The sequence below is a fragment of the Lissotriton helveticus genome, chromosome 1_1 (genome assembly GCF_964261635.1).
Source record: "Lissotriton helveticus chromosome 1_1, aLisHel1.1, whole genome shotgun sequence".
NCBI classification, from domain to species: domain Eukaryota; kingdom Metazoa; phylum Chordata; class Amphibia; order Caudata; family Salamandridae; genus Lissotriton; species Lissotriton helveticus.
In genome coordinates this window covers 393,810,018-393,832,654 of record NC_136057.1, presented here as the reverse complement: position 1 = coordinate 393,832,654, position 22,637 = coordinate 393,810,018, and the positions used below count along the sequence as shown (strand labels likewise).

The following is a 22,637-nucleotide window of genomic DNA, read 5'->3' as shown; positions in this document are numbered from 1 at the left end:
TCTTTTCGATCCCTCTGGACGAAGAAAGCCATTTTCTTTTCGCATTTAAGCTGGAAAATCGCGTCCTAACATGGTGTCGTATCCCTCAGGGGTATACAGAGAGTCCATCGATCTTTACCCAGCTTTTGAAGAAAAATCTTGAAAGTCTAGTGCTGCCCCAGAAGTCAGTTCTGGTCCAGTACATAGACGACCTCCTCGTGGCGTCAGAAACAGAAGAAGCTTGCAGGGAGGACTCCATTGCTTTGTTAAATCACCTAGCTGCCAATGGGCACAAGGTGTCCCCGGGAAAATTGCAGTACTGCCTGACAGAAGTGCAGTACTTAGGACACAGAATAGAGAAAGGCAAACGAAAGGTGTCACCAGACAGGATAGAGGCGATCATGAAAATGAATGCGCCTAAGACACAGAGAGAGGTCAGGATGTTTCTAGGGATGGTGGGTTATTGCCGACAGTGGATCGCGAACTTTTCACTGAAAGCAAAACCCTTGCAAAAACTGACGCACAAGGAGGTGAGCGATCCGGTACCATGGGACAAAGACTGTTTGATGGCATTCTTACAGCTGCGAGAGGACCTGTGTCGTGCTCCGGCATTGGGAATGCCTGATTACAATAAACAATTTTTTCTTTACTGTTGTGAGAGAGAGGGTTGTGCGTTGTCTGTGTTAGTCCAAATCCATGGGAATGCCCGTAGACCAGTTGCTTATTTCTCGGCTACTTTAGACCCAGTAGCCGCAGCGTTGCCCGGATGTCTCAAATCCGTTGCTGCAACGGGTGTCAGCATTGAAAGATGTGAAAATATCGTCATGGGGCACCCGTTAGAGGTGTGCGTGCCCCATTCTGTTGAACTGTTGATGACCAGGACCAAAACACAGCATCTGACCAACAGCAGGCTCACGCGATATGAGCAAGTTATTCTTGCTGCAGAGAATGTGACCCTCAAGAGATGCTCTGTTTTGAACCCTGCCACCTTGATGCCACTCCCAAATGATATCGAGGATGATGATGAATGTACAGACCATGACTGCCTCGATGTGACTGAACTATGCACCAAACCCAGACCCGACATCGTAGATGAGCCACTGACCGACCCAGATGAAATTTTCTTTGTCGATGGCTCATGTGTAAGAGACGAAGTTGGGCAGTTGAGAGCAGCTTACGCTGTTTGTACAATTACTGGAGTTGTGGAAGCTGGGTGCCTGGAAGGAGTACACTCCGCTCAGGTAGCCGAGATTATTGCCCTGACACGTGCTTGCTTAGCAAGCAATCAAATTCGAGTCACCATATACACCGACAGCCAATATGGTTATGGGGTAGTTCATGATTACGGGCAGTTATGGTCTCAAAGAGGGTTCATGACCTCTTCAGGCTCTCCCATTCGCAATGGAGAGTTTGTGCGCCTGTTGTTAGAGGCGTTGCAATGCCCAGCAGGTATCGCAGTTGTAAAGTGCACCGCACATACCAGAAATGAGGACTTTGTTTCAAAAGGCAATAGATATGCAGATGAAGTTGCGCGGTATTGCGCGGAGCAAGGGTACTCTTTCACAGAGGTGGAAGTGGGCGGAATAAATGTAAGAACTGAATTAGCCATGATATTGGAAACTGTTGATACTTGGGATGAACTGTCAAACATGCAAGAAAATGCTCCTGATATTGAAAAGGAAACATGGGAAAAGGCAGGATGTGTAATGGGTGAGTCCCATTTTTGGGTCTCAGCAGACGGCAGAGCAGTGTTGCCCAATGAGATGGTGAGTCCAATGGCCAGACTCATACATGGTCCCGTACACTTAGGGAGAGATGCTATGCTGAGAGTGTTTAGACAGACTTGGTACAATCCTAAGTTTAGAATAGCAGCAGAAGCAGTGTGCCAGCGTTGTGTGACCTGTCAGCAGCTGAACGTAGGAAAAAGAACACCAGTTACACTGAGTCACATAGGAAGGTCTGGAGGTCCATTCAACCGAATGCAGATAGATTTCATTGAAATGCCAAGGTGCAACCGCCTCCGCTATGTCCTGGTGGTTGTTTGTGTGTTCTCCAGATGGGTTGAGGCATACCCTACACGTAGGTGCGACACCCTCACCGTGGCCAAGTTACTGCTTAGGGAACTCATCCCGCGCTTCGGGGTGCCGGCCTTTTTGGAATCAGATAGGGGAACGCATTTTAACAGCGAGCTTGTGAAGATGATTTGTGTAGCGCTAAATATTGATCAGAAGTTGCATTGCAGTTACCGACCAGAAGCCTCAGGGATTGTGGAGCAGATCAATGGCACGATCAAGGCCAGGATAGCGAAAGTGTGCTCCTCAACGACCCTGAGTTGGCCTGACGCCCTGCCATTGGTCCTCATGAGCCTTCGTAGTACCCCAGACAGAAGAACAGGGTTGTCACCACATGAGGTGTTAATGGGGAGAGCAATGAGGCTGCCATCTGTCCCAACTGCTGCACTGTTAAATATCACAGATGATATGATCCTGGACTATTGTAAGGGGCTGTCTGACGCCATTCGTTCTGTGTCCCTTCAGGTGCAGGCTGCCGAGGTTCCATCGTGCCAGGGCCCGTGCCATGACCTGTATCCTGGGGACTGGGTCCTGGTGAAAAAACACGTGAGAAGAAGCTGTCTGGATGTTCGTTGGCGTGGGCCCTTCCAGATCATCCTGATCACGAACACAGCTGTGAAGGTGGGAGGCCTGCCCAATTGGATCCACGCGTCACATACGCGAAGGGTTCCAGCACCTCTGGAAGAAACAGCTCCTCTCTCGGATAGACGTCCAGCAGAGGACCGAGAAGCCATAGAGGGGGCTAGCCAAGCTGTAGAGGTGCCAGCGGAAGCAGGGGAAGAGTCTGACCAAGCTGAGGACGGTCAGTACAACAGTGAAACAGACGACGCTACAGAAGGAGAAAGTAGCTGGGAGTACGAGTCAGATACAGACAGGTCTGAGAGAGAGAGAGAACAGACAAGAAGGAGAAGGAGTAGAAGGGCACGTGGAGAAGCAAATTGGCCGCAAAGAAGGAGCTCTAGCCTGAGGTCAACTCCAGAAGTAACCCTTCCTCCGATATCAGAAGACTCAGACCCGGAAGAAGGTGCTCAGGGCGCTGAAGCACCGGACCGAAGAAGGTCAAGAAGAGTGCGTGTGCCTAACAGAAGATACTCCACACCTGAGTGGACATATCTGGTGACAAATGTCTGTGAAACCGGAGACAGGGAGGATCCGAGCGGTGGTGGTGTCCAGTTCTGAGCCCATTATCACCGTGGAAATACGACTGTTGGTACCCGGTGTCGAACAAGAAGGGTCACTAACATTCATGCTCCCCAGACCTCCCCGCCTCAGCAAGTTAAAACACATGTTTCTTTCAGAATTGCAATTCCCCGACTTTGGTACAACGATAACAGCACATGAAGAGCACAATCTTCGTTTGGAAATATTGAACTATGCTATTGAAGCTGCAACAACAAATCTGATAGTAGATTGTTAAGGACTTTGTAAATAAAGCAACCAGAAAAAGAAGATTACCTAGCGCCCAGGAAGCAGAGAATATTAGGGAACTTCCCTTGAGTTGATGGAGAAGGGCTAGGGTTGTCTTGTTTGAACTGTTAAAGGACTTTTGCGAAGAAGGTTGTCAGCTTCCAATTGTGTGGATTCTAGGGACAAAAGGATTAAAAAGAGACTGTAAAGGAACGAGAGGAAAAGAACTTTTTGCTAAGATAAGAGAGAGTCATATTGTCTGACGAAATGGAGGCCGGCACCCAGAACCGCAGAGCTAAATGTATAATAGGTACACTAATAGTAGGAGTGATAATATTAATAGCTTTAGTGGTAACAATTTCTTATGTAAAGGGACATGAGGAAGAGGCAAAGGTAACTGATGTGAAATCTGTAGAAACGCTTACACCCACTGTTGCTGGTGAAAAAGGGGAAAACACTCAAGAGAGAGCGTTATTAGCTGCAGAAGCCCGCAGGTTACACGTAGATGAGTCCCAAGGAGACTTTAGGTCAAATGCTTATGCTAAACTCTTATATGAATACGTGGATGCCATGGAGGTTAAGGATTGCTACGTCTGCATGCAGTTGCCGGCGTCTGTAGACGAAGGAATTCGATATCATCACCTCCCGCTGACATATGGCATTACATGTAGCTTATTGCTTAGTATATTTTATGAGAGAGATAGTTTTGAATACTATTTCTCCAATTATGATTCAGTGTTGCCAGAAGTCCCAAATTATAAGCAGATGAACAAATGGGATTACTGGAAGAGTGAAGACAGATTGGCCAAGTTCTTCATTCCTTGGATTACCTTAGACACTTCACATGCCCGTAGAAATAACCTGACATGCAAGGTGTCAGAAGTCGAGAAGAAGTTCATAGGGCAGGTGGATGATCGTTACAGGAGACAAAAGATTTTGAAAAAATCAGGACAATGGAAAACAGATTGGACCGAGGAAGAAAAGGCACACAAGAGAAAGGGTAGTAGTGGTCCAATAGCTTTAGATAAAACGCAGAGAGGAAAGCTATGTCTTCACCGAGCCAAAACGTATTATGAAAATGTATACGTTGGAGAAGTCGACTGTGAACATGCTTTCAATATAGAGTACTATACTAAAGATTTCCTGAAGGGAATGCAAGTGATTCCAAATGTGTATTTTGTATGTGGAAGAAATGCCTACGTGAGACTACCTGACAACTGGTATGGATCATGTTACTTAGCAATTGTCTTCCCCAAAATATATCATGCACAAGACTTAGTGATCATTGAGGGCAAGACATCTTCGAGGGGAAGGAGAGATATAGGTGATGCAGAAATGGTTGGAGATGTCTTTGGAGCTATGTTCCCTCTTTTGGGAGTAATCCTTAATGATGTTAAAATTAGACGACTGGCAACAGTTGTCGACAGGTTGTCTGCCAGCACTGCTCAGTCCTTAATGCTGGTAGAAGGAGAGATGCAATCGATAAGGGCTATGGTTCTTCAGAACCGTCTTGCATTAGATGTCCTACTAGCAAAAGAGGGCGGAGTCTGTAAGGCTTTGAAGGTCCAGGAATGTTGCACTTACATTCCAGACAATTCAAAACCCCTTGAGAAGGTTATTAGGAACATAACTGATATTCACAAGGAGATCGAAGACTTGAGTAAAGAAAATGTCTGGGAAAAGGTGGGCCACGGAATGAGTGCAGTTGGAGGGTGGATTTCCACCTTAGGCAAAAGCTTTGTGTGGTATATTCTAAAACCTGTCATCATAATATTGATCTGTGGGATCATATTGTGGGGATTGGTGAGGGTATTCAAATGGTACAGAGCAAGAAGGTCAGAAAGGGCCCAAAGAGAGCAGCTGCAGAGATTGGCTGCCATACAAGATAATCAGTACAGGAGTCTGAGGGCTCTGGAAGCGCAGAGGCAAGTTATGCTACCAATAACTGCAGTTTAAATGTTAGTGATGACCCCGAGAGGTCATCAAAGGGGGGAACTGAGAGAGCGCAAACTGACCTAAATGTATGAGTGCATCACACTTACCTGTAGTAAGCACAAATCATGAGGAGAAATGCCATGAGTGCTAATAGTATCTGCAATTATATTCTAAATGTATAGCTAATATAGAGATTAAGTAGAAGTGGAACTAATACAGAAATGTGTGACACTATATGATTTATTAGATGTAATTATTCCTGAATCCATGTCGTGTAGCTGTTAAAATGTAAGATGGTAGGTGGTTAAACGCAGAATGTGGTAGGCCTCAGGGCCAGAGCTAAAAGGGAAGGTGTTTCGTTTCACGACAAAGATTGTATTAATGTTTTGGTCATTGCATTAATGGGCCACGATTTATAAAATGTTTACTGAATGATAGAATAAGAGTATTAACATGCTTTAATTAATGAAGAAGTTGAATGCTATAATCATTATGAGAAATATTGTAGGCCTGAAATGTTTTAACGTTGGTTTACACGTACATGTCTGGGCTGAGAAATGTTGCAGGCCTTTTTGGAAGTCTATGAGAGTTGGGTTCTTGGCTGCAGATATCTGTCTGCAAAGGAAAAGGGGGGATCCAATTATAAATGAATGAATAGAGGTCTGTTCAGTAGACGGCCCAGACATGGAGGAGGGTTCCGGAATGTTTAAGGGGTATCAGCGGGCCGGAGAAGAGTCTGAGAAGCAAGGTCAACTCTAACGTATGAGGCCCAATACAAAGCATCATGGAAAAAGCCAGAAGCTACACCACGTGAGGGGCGTCTCGAAAGGGGCGTCTCAAATGTTGTTGACTGTTTTGTATTAGGGACAGCACCCCTGGGTGGAGTTAGAGCAGATACCTGAGGACCCTTTAGAGAGCGGATGGGTAGGCGGAGAGGGGTCATGACTGGAGAACTATAGGTTTTCACCAAGAGACTTAGAGTGAGTGACTTCCCTTGGGGGTCATTCACTGCTGACACCTTTGTTAGGTTGGGACTTGGTTAAGTAGGGATACCATCTAGAGCAGGGTAGGGACAGCCTAACCTGTGCGTTTTCCTCCAACTTAAATGAAGGAGAGATATGCGTCAATGCTGATAGCTTTATTATTCTTAGAACTTGTGTTAGTGATTTCCGTTGCTCGTCTGAGGGCTTTCCGAGAGCACATGTATGTAATTGGACCTGTGTACCTCGTGAATCTCATTCTGAGATGCCTGTATTTGCAGCTTATCATATCCTTACAATAAACTTTTGAAAGCTAGAAGTTGTTTGTGATCTTTGGGAGCAGAGTCCTTTATTGGGTGAACTAACTTGGAAATAGATGTACCTTGTACCTCAAAGACAGGCAACAAAGGTTCAGTCGACCAGATCGAGGTTTAGATCAATAGTGCTAAGGTATCGATCAAAATCTCGCCCTTCCAATGGCAATGAAGGGCTTTAGAAAGGTAAGCCCTGCGCCATGCGTCACATTTCAGACTGCCTGGTTTCTGTCTACCGCTTCAGGGCCAGGAAGGGCAGGCAGCCTGGGACAGACAGCCCAGACTTTTATATACATCCATTTGTTTAGAGGTGCGATTGTATTTAAAAAGAAATCGATCTATTTAATATTTGTGCAGGAATATGTAGGAATTTCAGTGGAGCGCAGCCCCAGAACACTAATGGAAATACTCCCCCTGGATTTTGGTGCTCCACACCTGAGACTGGTCAACAAATCAATTCATTAAATATTATGTGAAGTCCACCAGGCTCCACAAAAAGGACGAAAATATTTTAGTATTGAACCATGAAGGTAATTGATTGTGTTCATAGTGGAGGAGGAGGGAGGACCAAGGATACTGAAGGAGAATAACTGGCACATGGGTGATGGGACGGAGAGTGGACAGTGATGTTTATTATCATGACGCTGCTCCCTATGTGTTTCTCTGTTTTCTAATATTGTGCCAGACTTGCTTTATACTTTTGTTCCAGCCTAATGAATATCTGTAACTACTGGGCTGTTGTATTTGACCTGTTAAATTGTAAACCAATAAGGAAAGATTCCCAAAAATAAAGTTTATGGTTTACAGAAGGTAAATGTCAGTTTATAATCGGAATGTGTATGCTCCAATTAATAGGCAATCAAATAGATCAAATATTATGAAGTAAAAGATGAACCAGCATGGGTCGACTCACAGCTGAGGACAAAGGAAAGTCCGACATCTTTCTCTGAGAGCACTCTGAAAACTTCTGCTCTAAAAACACACAGATTGTAACATTTTAGACACATAGTACTCAAAAAGACTGTCCAATCAGATCAGTTACATATTCGTTAAGTTCTCAGTGTTTATCACAATAAATGATTCTCTCTGCGTCCTACAAACTAACACTGTGACTGGTGAGATACAGGGGCTCGTGGACACCGCAGTGGTCTCCTTAAAGTGCTAGTCATTAAAACAATGTTCATCAAAAAGAAAATAAAACATTTCTTCAAATGAGAAAGGGAAAAGAACAACGCACTCAACAATATTAGAATTTCAACTTGCCTAGAAATAAAATGTTCACGTGTTCCAAAGATGGTAACCAACATTAACTCATCTTGAAATTTGAGCCTACACTAGCTGTAATAAAATCTAAACATGAATAAACATAAATTCTCTCTACAAACCGCATTCACATGACTATGCGTTCATATCATGCTAATGCAAAACATAAAGAAACGACCAATTCCTTTAGGTCAAATAAATGATCAAAAAAGAACCAGCTACACCAGAAACACCACAAACACAAACGGATGATGGATGGAGTACTGAACCTTTTCAACCATTCACCCCAGTCAAGAGATCTGGGTTTAATCCACCGTTCTTTTGCTCACTAGCCACCCCAGTTTGGAGCCAGCCATATGCAAATCAGTCTTGACCCTGCTCTTTATGGGAACAGGCCAGCCCACACTGCCAGGCCCTCCCTGGACCTAGAAACTAGCATCCTGGCAATGGTTTCAGAGTATCCACCAGCCCTTATTTGCCAGGCCAGCTTGAATCCGTGGCACAGCGAGCAAGGGATCCACGTCTGGTCATACCCTTGGCCACTAAGTGAAAACACAGCACACCCAACAAGATGATTGATGTAGTGCTGAAACCTTTGAACCACTCACCCGCAGCTAAGAGATCTGGGTTTAATCAATCGTTCTTTTGCTCACTTTGCCACCCCAGTTTGGACCCAGATATGTGCAAATCCGTCTTGACCCTGCTCCAGCATATGGCTGATTCTAAACTGGAATGGCGTGTCTAGAAAATGACAGTGGATTAAACCCAGATCTGTGCCTGGAGGGTGAATATTTGACAATGTTCAAAATTCCGGCCATCATCTCTTTGTGTTGCATTTTTGTCCTAAGTGGGAAGGGTATGCCAGACGTGGGTCCCATTCTCGCTACGCCACGGGTTTCAAGCTAGCCTGGCTGATGAAGGATGATACCGCAAAACCGGTCCCAGGGTGCTTGTTTTCCGGTTCAGTGAGGACCTGGCTTAGCCTGGCAGTTCGGACTGGACTGTTCCCATGGGGAGCAGGGGCAAGGCTGATTTGCATATGGGGAGTAAGAAAATGATAGATTAAACCCAGATCTGTGAATGGGGGTGGATGCTTGACAATATTCAGCATTGCATCCATCTTTTTGTGCTGCATTTTCACACCATAAACACAGCCTATTCCAGATCATATTGCAGTGACATTGATTCGAAGCACCACTAGTGCTCTTTGGAGAAGGAGGTACCAAAGCACTGCAGAAGTCCGTTTTGAGGCCTTCTGTGAAAAGAAGTGTTACACACTAACCACCTTCCTTTACCCAGGAAGTATTAGCCTGCTGGGTCAAGGGGAGATAGAGGAATAATCCTTGGCTTTAATACATTACAGACTGGGAGAAGGAGACTTGTGAAGTTCCTCTGCTGTCATTCTTTGTGCACATATTATTCTACATATGTATGAAAGACCAACAGAATAGACTCCAAAGCAGTGATGAAAAGCTGCATAGAATTAAAATACCCTACATCTAGAAAGTTCATATGCAGATAGTTGGACATCACGTAAAGGGCTGAAGCAATTGGTGTGACTTGTATCTCTGATAAATGCAACGTATCACTTTGCCAGCATGCTTCCAGTCCTGCCCTTCTTTTTCACAAAAATATATTCTGTGAGTTGTACCTTTCCTTCATTCTAATTGAACTAGTTGAATTAAAGTCCCAAATGCCAATGATGGGAAGTACAAATTCGAGGACAGAAACATGAGGCCCGATTCACAATTGAAGGCATGCAGTTCCTGGTATGTGGTTTGGATCTACTCTTTGCAGAGGTGTCTGATTACTCTTCACAGAAAATGCACGGTTCTTGAATGTCTCTCCAGAAATCCATGTTATTGATATTCATTTCTAAACCCCCACTAACCTTTTAACTATTCCCCTGCATGGGTATGCAACGGTTACCACGCATTTTTTACAACGCGGTACCGTTACCACGCTACTTTTACCACGCAAGTCGTTACCACGACTTGCGCTGGGGGGCGCTCCAGGATAGTAAATTGTTTAATTTACTATCCAACTCCTTCCCTAGAGTCCAAGGGGACTGGAGTTGGAATAGTAAATTAAAAAATTTACTATCCAGTGCCCCTCCACGCAAGTCGTGGTAACGACTTGCGTGGTAAAAGTAGCGTTGTAACGGTACGCGTTGTAAAAGAACGCGTGGTACCGTCATACATCCCCCTGCATGGTGTCAGTGCGCCATACATTCCACATTCATAGGGTAGAAAACATCCATTGATTCCATTTTCATGGAAATAATTTGCCATGGAAAACCTCACTTTTTATCTCGCTCACTATATAAATTTGGACTACTGTTGCACGTTTCCATATTGCTTCACCACATACACCTAGATCATTGGGTAACATTTCGAAGTGCAAATTGATGTGGAAAAAGTAATTTAGATATATTTGTGGAAACCAACAACATTATAGCATTTGTGTTTTTCTAACAACTTCTTTGACACTTGAGGTTCACATTTTCTTTCACTACTCAATAGTAACACATTTAGTTGGGGATTAGAAGCATAAAAGTGACAATTTTCTAATCTAAAATCTCATAGGAAGGAAAGTGGACCTCAAGACCCTAAAATCATGCTTAATTTGTAATACAAAAAGTGAATGGGTCCAATTTTTTAAGGAGCCTCCTGCTGAGTTCTGGTGTTGCTAAACACAAAGGATATCTGGTCTTAACTTTCCCTCTCGTGAGTTTGTCTTGCACCACCTTACACTTTGTGGGGCAGATTTATGATGACTGGCGCATCCCCAGGGATGCGCCAGTCATCCTGCGCCGCTTCTCCGCCACCCATGGTGCGCCGCATTTACAATGCGGCGCACCATGGGGCAAAAACGGCACAGATGCGTGACGCATCTGTGCCGTAAAGGTGGCGCATTGCTGGAGCTGCGTCGCAAGCGCGACGCAGCTCCAGCAAGGCTCGGGGGTGGCCCATCTCCACAATGCTGCGGCAAGACCTACGCCTGCTTCAAGCAGGCGCAGGGTTTTGGCGCAGCATTGTCCTGAAAGTGACTGAGTGAAATCTTATAGATTTCACTCAGCCACTTTTAGGAGGCGTTCCTGCGCAGGAACGCCCCCCCCCTGCGCAGGAACGCCTCCTATGGCGCAGGGCTTTACAACGTGACGCATCTCCTAGATGCGTCACGTTGTAAATAGGGCGCATTGTTTGCGCCGCCGGTGCGTCAAATAAAGTGATGCACCGGCGGCGCAAGGCCGTCATAAATCTGCCCCATTGTTTCTTGATCTGACTCTTGCAGGTTCATATTCATCCATACTTTTCCCCATTTTCTCTTTTTACCTTGTATTTCTCTTCGTCTGTACGCTTTTCTGCCTTTCTCCCTGGAGCTGGATGGAATTCTGATGAAATAAGTGCTGTGTCCCAAAAATATGTCCAAAGGCCACCACTGGCACAAATTAACCACTGCTGGGATCGATTTCTTTGAGAAAAACAAAGTTATGGATGGAATGCTTTGATTAATCTCCACTCCTGGTAATTACTAGGGCCATCCAAGCAGACCACCATATGCCCTATTTAAAGAGCCTCCCCACCTGCCTGTTCTGAAGGGAGATACCACTGTGGGGGGGGGGAGGGGTTTATTACAAGCAATGGAGTCTTGTTCAGTTGGTACCTTGTGTAAAGGGTCCGAAACCCCCCGAAAATGGCTCGACTTGCAGGGCGTTTTCTGACTGTACGTAGGAGTCAATCTGCATCTTCCCTGCCTACAATGCATCTCCGGAAAAATGAGTGATGGTGAATGCAAAGACTTTGAACATGAGGCCCACAGGTTCTATTGATGTATCTTTTCTAATATTTAGCCTTACAAGTCTTTCCCAAGTCTGATCATACACGTTTGTCTCCATCTTTAGTGAAGCACCAAGGATCCGTAAACAAGGGGAGCAGCTGAACACTTCTGTTTATCCTGAGGAGAACACCAGGACCCAGGCCTATCGGGTGCGTAGGAACTTGTTCGGTCCAGTGGATCATGATCTTTTGCAGCAGGACCTTCAGCGGTTCCTTCGGAATAGCATCGAGCTGGCTGGCAGGAAATGGAACTTTGACTTTGTAAGGGACACTCCATCGGTGGGCATGTTGGAATGGGAGGAGCTGGGCTACCACGAGGTACCCGCATTCTATAGAAGCCAGTGGCTAGATGGCAATGAGAATCTTCACTGCACAGCGGCAGGGCAGCAGCCATGTTGTGCTGGGATGGTGTTGAGGGAAAGAAATGGAGGTGTCGATCAGGAGAAGCAAGAAGGCAAGAAGAGACAGAAGGACATCAAAGGTAAGGACTTGTGTCATCCCTTTTCAAATGAGTTGGTAAATGAATGTATATTTTGTACAGGATTGTAGCAAATAGTTTTAAACAGAAGTAGGCTATGCAGTCTTTTAAAGTGATGAAGGATTTTAGGTGGGATGAAAAATCTATCATTTTAAACAATGTATTTTGTAAAATGTATTTGCAGCTGTTAGTTCATCATAAATATAAACAAAATGGTTTTGCCCATTAATCGGTCTTCAGAGGGTCTCTTGACCTCACCCCTGTGTTGTTCCTAATACAGCATGATCTTACCAGCAGTGAAGGCGGTAGCACTGGGGGAAAACTCTTCATGTCAGAACCTGCTCCAGCTTTTAAAAGAAGCTCAGGAGTAGCTTGATTAAAGAACTATATTGAATTTGTACTTCACTGAGCCAGTCAGGGTGACTCGCACTGGAGACAATCGTACATCTTTGTTGTTTTGTGCCAGTTCCGCATTTATGAAAGTTTGGTAGGCTCCCAGGAATCTGAAGAGGGCTTTAGCCCAGGCCTTGCTTCCACCAGCTTGCATTTGCAGTTCAACTAAGGTGGGACCTACCATGAATCCTTATGAGGTAGGAATTGCTCCCTACCTGCTTTGATCTATAGACCAAAGTTGATGGTAGTTAAGAGAGATGGTAAGTGTGCCTTACTGAATTGGGCACATGTACACCAAAAGCTGTAGCATGTCCATCAAATCATTTTACAGATCTTAAGAAACTGTTATCTTTTTCTGAATGCCAACTTCTATCAGACTTGTAACTCACTGTACTTTCTTGACTCTTGCAGAGTACTTCTCAGTGAAGAAACAAGTCATTTCCAGCAATCTATCGACCATGAAGAGCTAGGATTTTGGAAGAAGTCTACCAAGCCAATGGCCTGCAGAGTGATCGTGGACCATTAGGACTGCCATTAGTATCACTTTATGTTGAGTGATCGCCCAAGGAGCCATGACCAGCAATTGGCTCCTAAGGAGCTTGAGAAAAGAAATGTTTGTGGGTGGTATGTTTGGGGTACGCAATCTACACTACACAATTTATAATCTTTCTGGCAGTTGTGGACTGAATTATGCAATTGGAAAGTTAATCGTTTTGCTATTTGGTCCTTCAAAATTGATTAGTTCAGCAAATGCAGACCTAAACAAAAAATATGTAATTTTTATTTGACATTTCTTATTTACTTGTGATAGGATAGTGGTCACAGAATGTGAAACAGTCTCTCTATTTTTTCAGAGTAGTTAAGTCCCTGGCAGCAGCTTTGCTAATCTCCCCTTAAACTGCCCTGCCAGGATGGCACACTGCTGCTCGAGAGGGAGGACAGCCAGGCTGCTGACAGGGAAAGGACCCATTCGATTGTCTGGTCCCCTGGCGAGATTAATGAATGCCAGTTATGCTGGTTGCTTTGGTGATCTGAAAATCTAACAAGATGTTGACTTGCACCTGCAATGTGTTTCGTTGTCACTGATTCATGGCCTACCCATGATGGGGGGGGGAGGCCTTGTTAATCAATCATGAAGTAAGGTACATACAAAGGTTTGATTTATCTCACATGTCATGATTAGATTAAAAAAATCTATAATATTGTATCTTAATCCCCATTAAGAGTTATGCAAAATGAAATTGGCCAAAATAGGTCCTTTATCACAACATGCCATTTTTTTCTGCTTACTTTTCTTTTATGGGTGCAGCTATCTGGTGCCTCTCCAAGTGAGCTTACAGACTAGAATTGTCATTTCTATGGCCAGGTGTCATCACTGCTTCTGGTCAGTTTTGCCAAGACCGCTTGATATGGCCAACAGGAAGATCTTACTGTATGTCTTTCTAGAAGATGTTTGCTCCGTCCTTTGTGCCGTCCAGGGGGTTAACCCACAAACTCGCACTGTGGGAGGACTGAGTTCAGGATGGTTCCATTGCCCTTCACTTTACACGAGAAGTGAGTGACTAATTCGAGGCGTGGGGTGCTATAAAGGAAGCCAGTGTCTCAAGGTGGCATGCCCTATCGGCATGTCTGCAGGTTGTTCATGTGTATTTCTCTTAGCCACCGCACCCTGAAACTGAATTTTCAGAGCGTCTCATGGCGGTGGCAGGAGAATGGGACTTTTAGGGGGAAATAAAACCTTTGCTTTCCTTTGTAGGGACATAAGTGATAAATGCTTCAGTATGCCTACTTGAATGTGAAGAGCAGGAGATGTCCCGCTGTCTGTTGTGTGAAGTACACATTGTAAGGTGTATGGGATAACCAATTATGCTATGTGTGATGTATTGTTGTTTTCTTGTTAATCCTAAAGTGTTTTGTTAGTGTCGGACCGATTTACCCAAAAAAAGTGCAACGATTTAGGCCTCTGCATGAACGTTTTTTTGCATTAATTCACAAAACCTCCAAGGAATGCTGCTGGAAAGCTGAGCCAATTGCAGGGTTGTAGGCAAAAAGACACATCACGTTTTTGGGTGTTATTGTTACTAGAGCGAGGAATTGTACCCACCGTATATTTCTGCATAGTGCCGTAATGAAATATGAGGGGGCCTCCCTGCAATGTACATGGAGGGGGCCCGACCCACGACCTACCACTTTGCCCCACTGCCCAAAAAATCTGGTATATTTTTAATTGAAACTTCCAGCATTTAATGAGATGCCCCTATATTGCCTAGCTCAAAGTGTGAATAAGAAAGTGAGAAACACTCTTAACATATAAGCTACGCCATTTGTAATATTGCTCAAGAGCAGATTATTTTTCTGAGACAGCTATCGGAACAATGCAAAGGAGCTGGCCTGTTGTATCAGGAACTGCCTATCACTGAAGAAGAAAGAACAACTACATAGGGTCTGAATTAGAATTGACATTGATGGAAAGTAACTTGAAACTTTGTAAGACAATCCCAAACCTGCAATTTGACAGATTCAACTGACAAAATACACGTGTAACTCGGCATCCTTCCAGCTCTAGAGAAATAAACTGGTTTGAATAATCTGCATGCCACACACTTTTGTCTGCCACGGGTTGTGTATGATAATAACCACTCTATAGTATTTCAAATGAACTGAGGAAACCATTTCAGTTTCTACCATCATGACTTTATTAGTAAGCAGGACAAACACAGGCAGGCATATGAGGCTGAGGATGGAAACTGCTTGAATGCTTCCGAACATTGAGGCAGATATTTGTCTGTATTTATCATTTCTGTAGTGCAAGCAAGATTTAAGGTGCACATAGTATAGACAGGTGCAAACAAATTATAAATAACACCTCCTGTAGGATAAAACAAACCATGTCAGCAAGTACCTAATGACAGAATCTATACTATCTGTAGTTGGTGAAGCAGAGGAAAAAGTGCAAATACTTTCAAAGTGCATAGCAAAAAAAATCAGCAAACCAACAATATGCCCAACTCCAGTGTTTTGTAAAAGAATCCTTTCTTCTTGAATCAAGGTGAAAATACTTTTAAAGTGCATGATAAAAAAAAGTCCAGCAGTATGCAGAAAGGAAGCCAGGTTGGTCAAACAATTCCCCCTCTGGTTTGTGCATGAAGATGCAAATATTTCAAAGTGAATGATCACCCAATAATAAGCACAGCAGCATACAAAAATCAAACTAGTTTAATCAAACTATGGCCGTTTGGTTTGTGCATGAAGGTGCAACTATGTCGCAGTGACTTTTTAAACAATAAGTCAGAAAACAGCTGCATACAAAAAATCCCTGTACTGTACCCCTCCAAGACACACAGATATCTAGCGAAGTGTCACTACTCCTGCACAGCACTGCACATCTACCTGAAGTAGGCCATGGGTGAGTCTAGCACAAAGCATCTGAGCTTTTAAAAAAATGAGCGAACCTGTAGGCCTCACTCCAGTGACACAGGGTAACAAGAATTTGCAATACAATCGGTCTCGCATGTACCCAAGTTTAAACTATTGACATTGTAAATGACAATGCCAATAGCTTAAACTTGCGTAAATGTGAGATCTATTGATCGGCAAATGTTTGCTCAACTTTAAAACCGAGTGCGGGGCTGCTTCAAGGACACCCAGGTTGGTTTCTTTTCCTTTTTTTTTTACTTTAACACTAAGGGTGGTATCCTTGAAGTGGCGCCGCGCTCAGTTTTAAAGTTTAAAAAAAGAATTAAACATACGGAGCACGGTGTCCCTGAAGGAGGCACCGCATTCACTATGAAAGTTTAAAAAAAAATATTCAACAGAGCGCAGGGTCCCAGAAGTGGACGCCACGTTCAACATGAAAAATGAATAAAATTGAAAATGATTTCCTAAAGCGGGCGCCGCGATCATTATGCAAATTCCCCAAAAAGCAGCCGCCATTGTCCCCATCAGTGGCAATAACAAAAATAGTGCTCACCCCATAGACACCGCAGGCCGTGTAAACAGCCAAGTAAAAGGTCCAGTCGTTATGGGCTGTAACAAATGGAGAGAAGGCAGTACCAAGGAGGGACTAACAAACTCATTTATAAATCAGAAGCCACCATTTAAGAAGGACAATGACACAAAGCCAATGACAAATTTGGGCTGAGAGTGGGAGACGCTTCAACAACATACCCTAATACAGCATGCCTCGCAGAGCGAGCAGCACATGGGTGCTGTTGCCAGGCTCAACCTAAACAGGACCCGTTCACTCACAGTATGCTGCCACCACCTCCCTTGCTTAACTCCTAGTTAAGGCGGTAGCCTACCACCACTATGACGGTAGCACTTTGTGTGCCCCTCCTGGTCCAACAAGACTGGCCTATTGCATTGGCACACCCACATGATCTGGGCTCACCTATGACAAAAAATCAGCAATAAGGATCCAGACAACAGTACAGTAGATCCCTCGAGGCAGAGGTAGGCATCTTTAAACATGCAAAGGACTATTCTATGTAAATACCAAATTCTAAAAAAAAGTCATTTGAATGCAATTATTAAGGCATTTCTTGCCATGATCAAGATTATGATTGTAAGTTTTGAAAACCTCTCTCTGAAACCATACTAGTGTAGTCAAATAGCTTGTTATTTTTCTCTTCAACCCTGAAGGTGAGCAATTGAGGCTTTCTATACCATCTCCTCTTACTTTATCTATTTTAAGTTTCTTCCTGTTAAGAAAAATTCACTGTAGGTGAGCACTAATATTTCTCTTCAAGATTAAAATATTTTGCAAATCTCTTTTGAATGCTAAATTGGTATTTCTCAGTATGGTTATAAAAGTAGAACACGCTGCAGTCATGGGTCATTGGGTAGGCACTCAGGGGAAGTCAGTTCATGGTGTCACCACAAATGGCGCAGAGAAAAGAAATGGGTTTAAATCAAAGGAAAAAGGAGAACCCAACATGCATCTGGTTCCAAGGTTACATTGGTATCATGTGTGAAATGATGGGCCTTCCATGGGTCATGCTAGAATAACCAGAGTCAGCCACGACAGGAGCATTTGTGGTGTTCACTCTGGTTTCCCTGTCCTTAACAGAGACATTTTATGGCATGGGCAATGTGGGATATGGCCCAGGGCCTCAAGCGTTCAGGGGGCCTCCCTGATGCAGCTGGCTCTGTTCTGAAGAGAGTCTAGCCCTGACGACCTTGAATAATAAAAAAAATAAAATGTAGTTTTTCTTTCATATATTTTTTACATGGGGAATGTATGAAAGTCTATTACATTTTGCGTGGAATGTTTCATGAAAAATCCATAAAAAATTGTTTTTAGATCACACTAGGACCTAACGGATGAGAAATGGGCGGCGTAACTAGATAATTTGCAGTAATATTAGTGAGCTGCTGCTGTGTAACAGTATTGAAAACATACCATCACTGTCCCTGAATATTAGATGTAAATACATTTAGAATTTGGACCAAAGAGGGGCATGAACGAACTGATACTGAATCATAAATTCAAAGCTGCTCCAACAGGGGCCCCAAAAATCCTTAAGATGTCTCTGGTCCTTAATCATTGGTGCGGTGCTTGGCATATATGTCTTCAAGCAAATGAGGGCTATGAATTAGCTGACCTTCTGAAGTAGATACATTTTACGTGCACTACACTCTTGCATCAAGGGCGAGTGTTTTATGCTGGATCCTACCTATTATACTCGCATGCGTAGTTTAATCAAGCATTGCACCACTGTAACATTATTTCTTTGATGCAGACTTAATTTAAAAGATGGGAGCACAGAGTTTATAAAAATAAATACTCCTGCATTGAGAAGTGGTTGAAAGGAAGACGGAGAATGCATAGCTTTAGAAACCAGTGTGATCATGAGTAAACGGCATTTCCACAATGCCCTGCAGACAGACTGTCAAGGTTAGAATTCTAGCTGAACAGTTTTTGACTACTGTTTTTGTTTCTTTTTATTTACTGAATCTAGTTCGTAAAGTGATAAACGGCTCAATCTGCATATTTAATAACTTACCTATTGCTTGCAGGCTGCTTCTGTAGAGTCCATGGAGACAGGCGCACACGGCTGGTGCCATTGCACTTATAGTTTAGAGTGCACACGTGCCCCACCCTGCCCCACTCTGCAGGCAACTGCGTGATGGTGCGCAGTTGGCGCACGAAATGTGAACGTGCTGCAGTGCGGCTGCATGAGCCCAGCCTCTGTCTCTGAGGCAGAGGGCCTGTTTTGATAACCGCCTGGCACCCGTGCATAGACCCAGCCTTTGCAGTGCAAGGGCGGCAGGCCATTACCATTACTTAAATGATCCTCTGTCTCGGAGACTGTGTGCAGCCGATGTGTGCCATAACACAGACTGCATGTTGATATGTCCAGCCTGTCTGCACTGTACTTAAAGGGCCCCCTGGATGTCTGGGGGAACATCCCCACACTGTGGGGGCCTATGTTATGCCCCTTGTTCCGCATTGGCAAATGCAAGTGCCTGTGTGCAATTGCACACGTTTTAGTATTATTTTCTCTACTGGGAGAAATCCTACAACAGCACACTCGACAAAGCCTTTAGGTGGCAAAAGCACCCTGGTCAAGCCTGAAGGTGGTGACAGCACCCTCGCCAAGCCTGAAGGTGGTGACAGCACCCTCGCCAAGCCTGAAGGTGACAGCACCCTCGCCAAGCCTGAAGGGGGTGACAGCACCCTTGCCAAGCCTGAAGGTGGCGACTGCACCCTCGCCAAGCCTGAAGGTGGCGACTGCACCCTCATCAAGCCTTCAAAGTTGCACTCGGCTAAATCAAACTTTGTAATGTTCCTTCCCGTACAATGTGGGACTTTCATTTGCGTGACTGTATTCACCGTGGTGTACAATTGTACAGATGTACATTAATGTAGCCCTTAGACGCCTAGGAGGCATAAACTCTGCCATTTTCAGTCACGCACATACAGAGTCGGCAAAAATACCTTTGTGAATCAGACCCAAGGTGTCTAAAATTGCATCAATCACGTTTTGTGCATTTACCTTTTGCAGTGGTGTCAAACTGTATTCTGTGTTTGCCGTGGATTTTTTGTAACACTTTTGTGGCGTGAACTTTATGAAATAAACCAGCAGTTGTGTCTGCAACTCACACCCCTGTGTACTCAAGTAATTTTGTGGCAGTGTGCTTGCAGCTGATAAATGTTGACTGGTTGCTTGGGGGGGGGGGTTGTGGGGAGTGGAGTGTCTCTTGTTTTGTGGTATCAACTGTATTAACCTATCACAGGTCATTTTTTATTAAACTTAGCCCCATAAACAGTGTTTTGAAAACCACTGCCCTATAATATTCTTCAGATAGAAGAATTGGGTTTACTTTGTTCTAACTCCAAATTGAAGGCCTTTTGTATTTTAATCTTTAGTGACATTCCTTGCCCTTTTCCAGGAGTCAATTAGTGAAGGATATTCCAACACAGATATTTAAGAAAAAAATCCCGTTCTGGGTTTCTTTCAAAAGGTTTATACATCTTAGAAATGGGGCCCGTTGTGCCTGTTGAAGTTGAAATGTGTTTGGAGCAGTTTCGACATTTTAAGGGGGGAGGACGGGGACATGTTATTCTCTGTGATGGGCACAGGGTAACTCTCCCTTTATTTATTGGTACTCTTTTTTTTAAATATAAACCAAGGAGAGAGCGAGGAAATTGTGGGGAACGTCCCTCTCCCCAGTTCCGATATAAGCAAAAACAATGTGGACAAACCCACTGAGAAGAGAGTTGTCAGGACTCACTGTTGTGATAAACAGTGCCAAGACACAATTAGGTTTTGTTAAAAGACACCTCACACAAAAACCTAGTGGGTGTCATGCTTCATCATGGGGTCCCCGACCGGGCTGCCGAATGCCCCCCCGGTTGTGCTATAACACCTGATTACAGCGCAGCTGGTGTGGTGTGCTTGTGTGAAGTGGTGTAGTGCTAATTAAAAATATCTCTGGGAATTCTTGCCAAATGTGTTTATTAGTGGCGGCCCAGAATACAGTTAAAATCAAAAGTGCAACTAATGGAGTAATTAACTCTTAGTTGTCAAAATGAGGTCTACATGTTTCAGCCTAAGGATAAAGATGAATAGGCTTTCATCAGGACCGGGTGAAAATTGCATGAATGGCAAAAATTGTGCCACATGAAAAGTGAATATCCAACACACGTGCAAAGGTGTGTTGTGGTGCTTAGTGGTATCGGTATACTTATGGACCCACTTTGAAAAAACCTGTGAGGAGATAAAAAGACAGGACAAGACACATATTGGAAAAAATGCAACCTAAAATGCAATATTTTGCGTGTTCATACGTCCTATATACGAGTCTCACAAGAATGGACACAACAGTGAATCCATAAGCTGTTTCAGCCGGGTGGGAAATCGTGCTAATCCAACATTTGGTGCCCATTTGTCTCATGGCAGGTATGCGGCTGTGACATGCTCAGCATGCTTTTGATCCAAAAAGGTGTATCTATAGTGCATGATCTTATTAGACTATTGTGCGGCATGCTGACGAAGTGCTACTAGATAAGGGCATAGAATGGCCCTATGAGTACCCTAGACGCATGAAGTGTTGCGGTACTAGAGTGCCAGGTGTTTGGTAAGTAATGTGGCCATAAATACAGGCGTGTGGCTTGAACAGGAGCGGCCACTATAGAATATAGTTAAAATAGATTGCATAGATGGTGAATTTATAAGAAAGGGCATACTTACACTAAATAAAGATGTGTGGCAGAAATTCAGAGCCTGGGAGGGCTTCCATTTGTCATCACACTCTAAGGGTGGAAAAAGTTCAAGAAAACGTCATTAGTAACTTGCGAAACATAGCTGTTAGCTGCGTAAGAAAAGCAGAGAAAATCAGCAGAAAAAGGGGGAAAGAGAGGAACTCTATGTCCCCCCAGGGAGTCTTAACCTTGCTTCATCAAGACGGAAAACATGCAAAGACCTACTGCGGTCTCCCATGGTCCTGGCTGCTGGCATGTCCTTGTTTGCAGAAGGAGTAAATAGTCGCAATCTATGATATGGGAGCATCGGAATGTAAATACGTGCCACCTGCGGTCAAAAAATACTAGATCCGAGTTTCTGCAAGCAGCATACCGCATATGTGGGCGCCATTCTGAAGGCTAGACGAAATAGTAAATAGTCTCAGTCTATGACGTGGGAGCGTTAGCGTGGAACTCCGTGCTGCCCGCGGTCCTAAAAGACTAGACCCGTGTTTCTGCAAGTAGCATAGCGCAGGCGCCATGCTGAAGGATAAACAAGAGAGAAAACCTACGCAGTGTTCCAGGGGCTAGGGCCATGCTAAAGTAGTGTTAATGTAGGCGCCATATTGGCAGTGGTAAAGTGCCCAGAATGTGTTGAGCGGAAATGTACTTGCTCTTTTAAGTGTTTAGGAAAAGTGGGGAGCTGGCAGGAAGAAAGCCCACATGCTAGTTATGGCTTGTGTGCAGTGTCTGTCACATCACAGAAACCTCCAAAATCCTACAATTGGAACCAGGCAATACATGGCACATTAGACAGCACACTAACTGTAATACTGCACATGCCGTTTATCGCATTGTCTGCCCTTGCGGCCTCACATACATCAGTATGACTAGCCGCAAAGTAAAAACCCGCATATGAGAGCATCGTAGTACCATCTGATGCAAGAAAAACACTACAAGGATGACTAACCACTTTCTAGAGGCAGGCCACACCACCAACGACATGCAGTCGGTCGTGATAGAAACCCTTGACCCGAAGATTCCTAATGTACAGAGATGCCTCCTGGAGAAGGAACAACATTGGATCTACCGTCAGTCCCGCCATCTGACGAGCCTAAATGACAATTTCTCGGGGAATTCCCTGAAAAAAACATCTTGATTCCATATGCAGGATTTCTGTTAACATACCTCATACTGTATTCAGCAAAGTGGCTTCTATAGCTCTACATAGCCCCATTGTTTACTACTTGCCACTATGATGTCATAGTTCTGTGAGCAGTCGCAAGTATTT

General features: G+C 44.2%; 1 protein-coding gene across 2 annotated transcripts in view; it reads left to right on the top strand.

Moving 5' to 3' along the window:
- Positions 1-19,766, top strand: part of LOC144809875 (uncharacterized) — a 73,345-nt gene extending 53,579 nt beyond the window's left edge. Inside the window, exons 2-3 of one of the 2 annotated variants that reach the window (XM_078673747.1) lie at positions 11,855-12,270; positions 13,072-19,766. In XM_078673747.1, coding sequence (XP_078529873.1) covers positions 11,855-12,270; positions 13,072-13,130 — 475 coding nt within the window. In that variant the 3' untranslated portion in view covers positions 13,131-19,766. The remainder of the gene's footprint in view (positions 1-11,854; positions 12,271-13,071) is intronic. The other variant, XM_078673748.1, reaches the window with a different exon arrangement.
- The last annotated feature ends 2,871 nt before the right edge of the window (positions 19,767-22,637 follow it).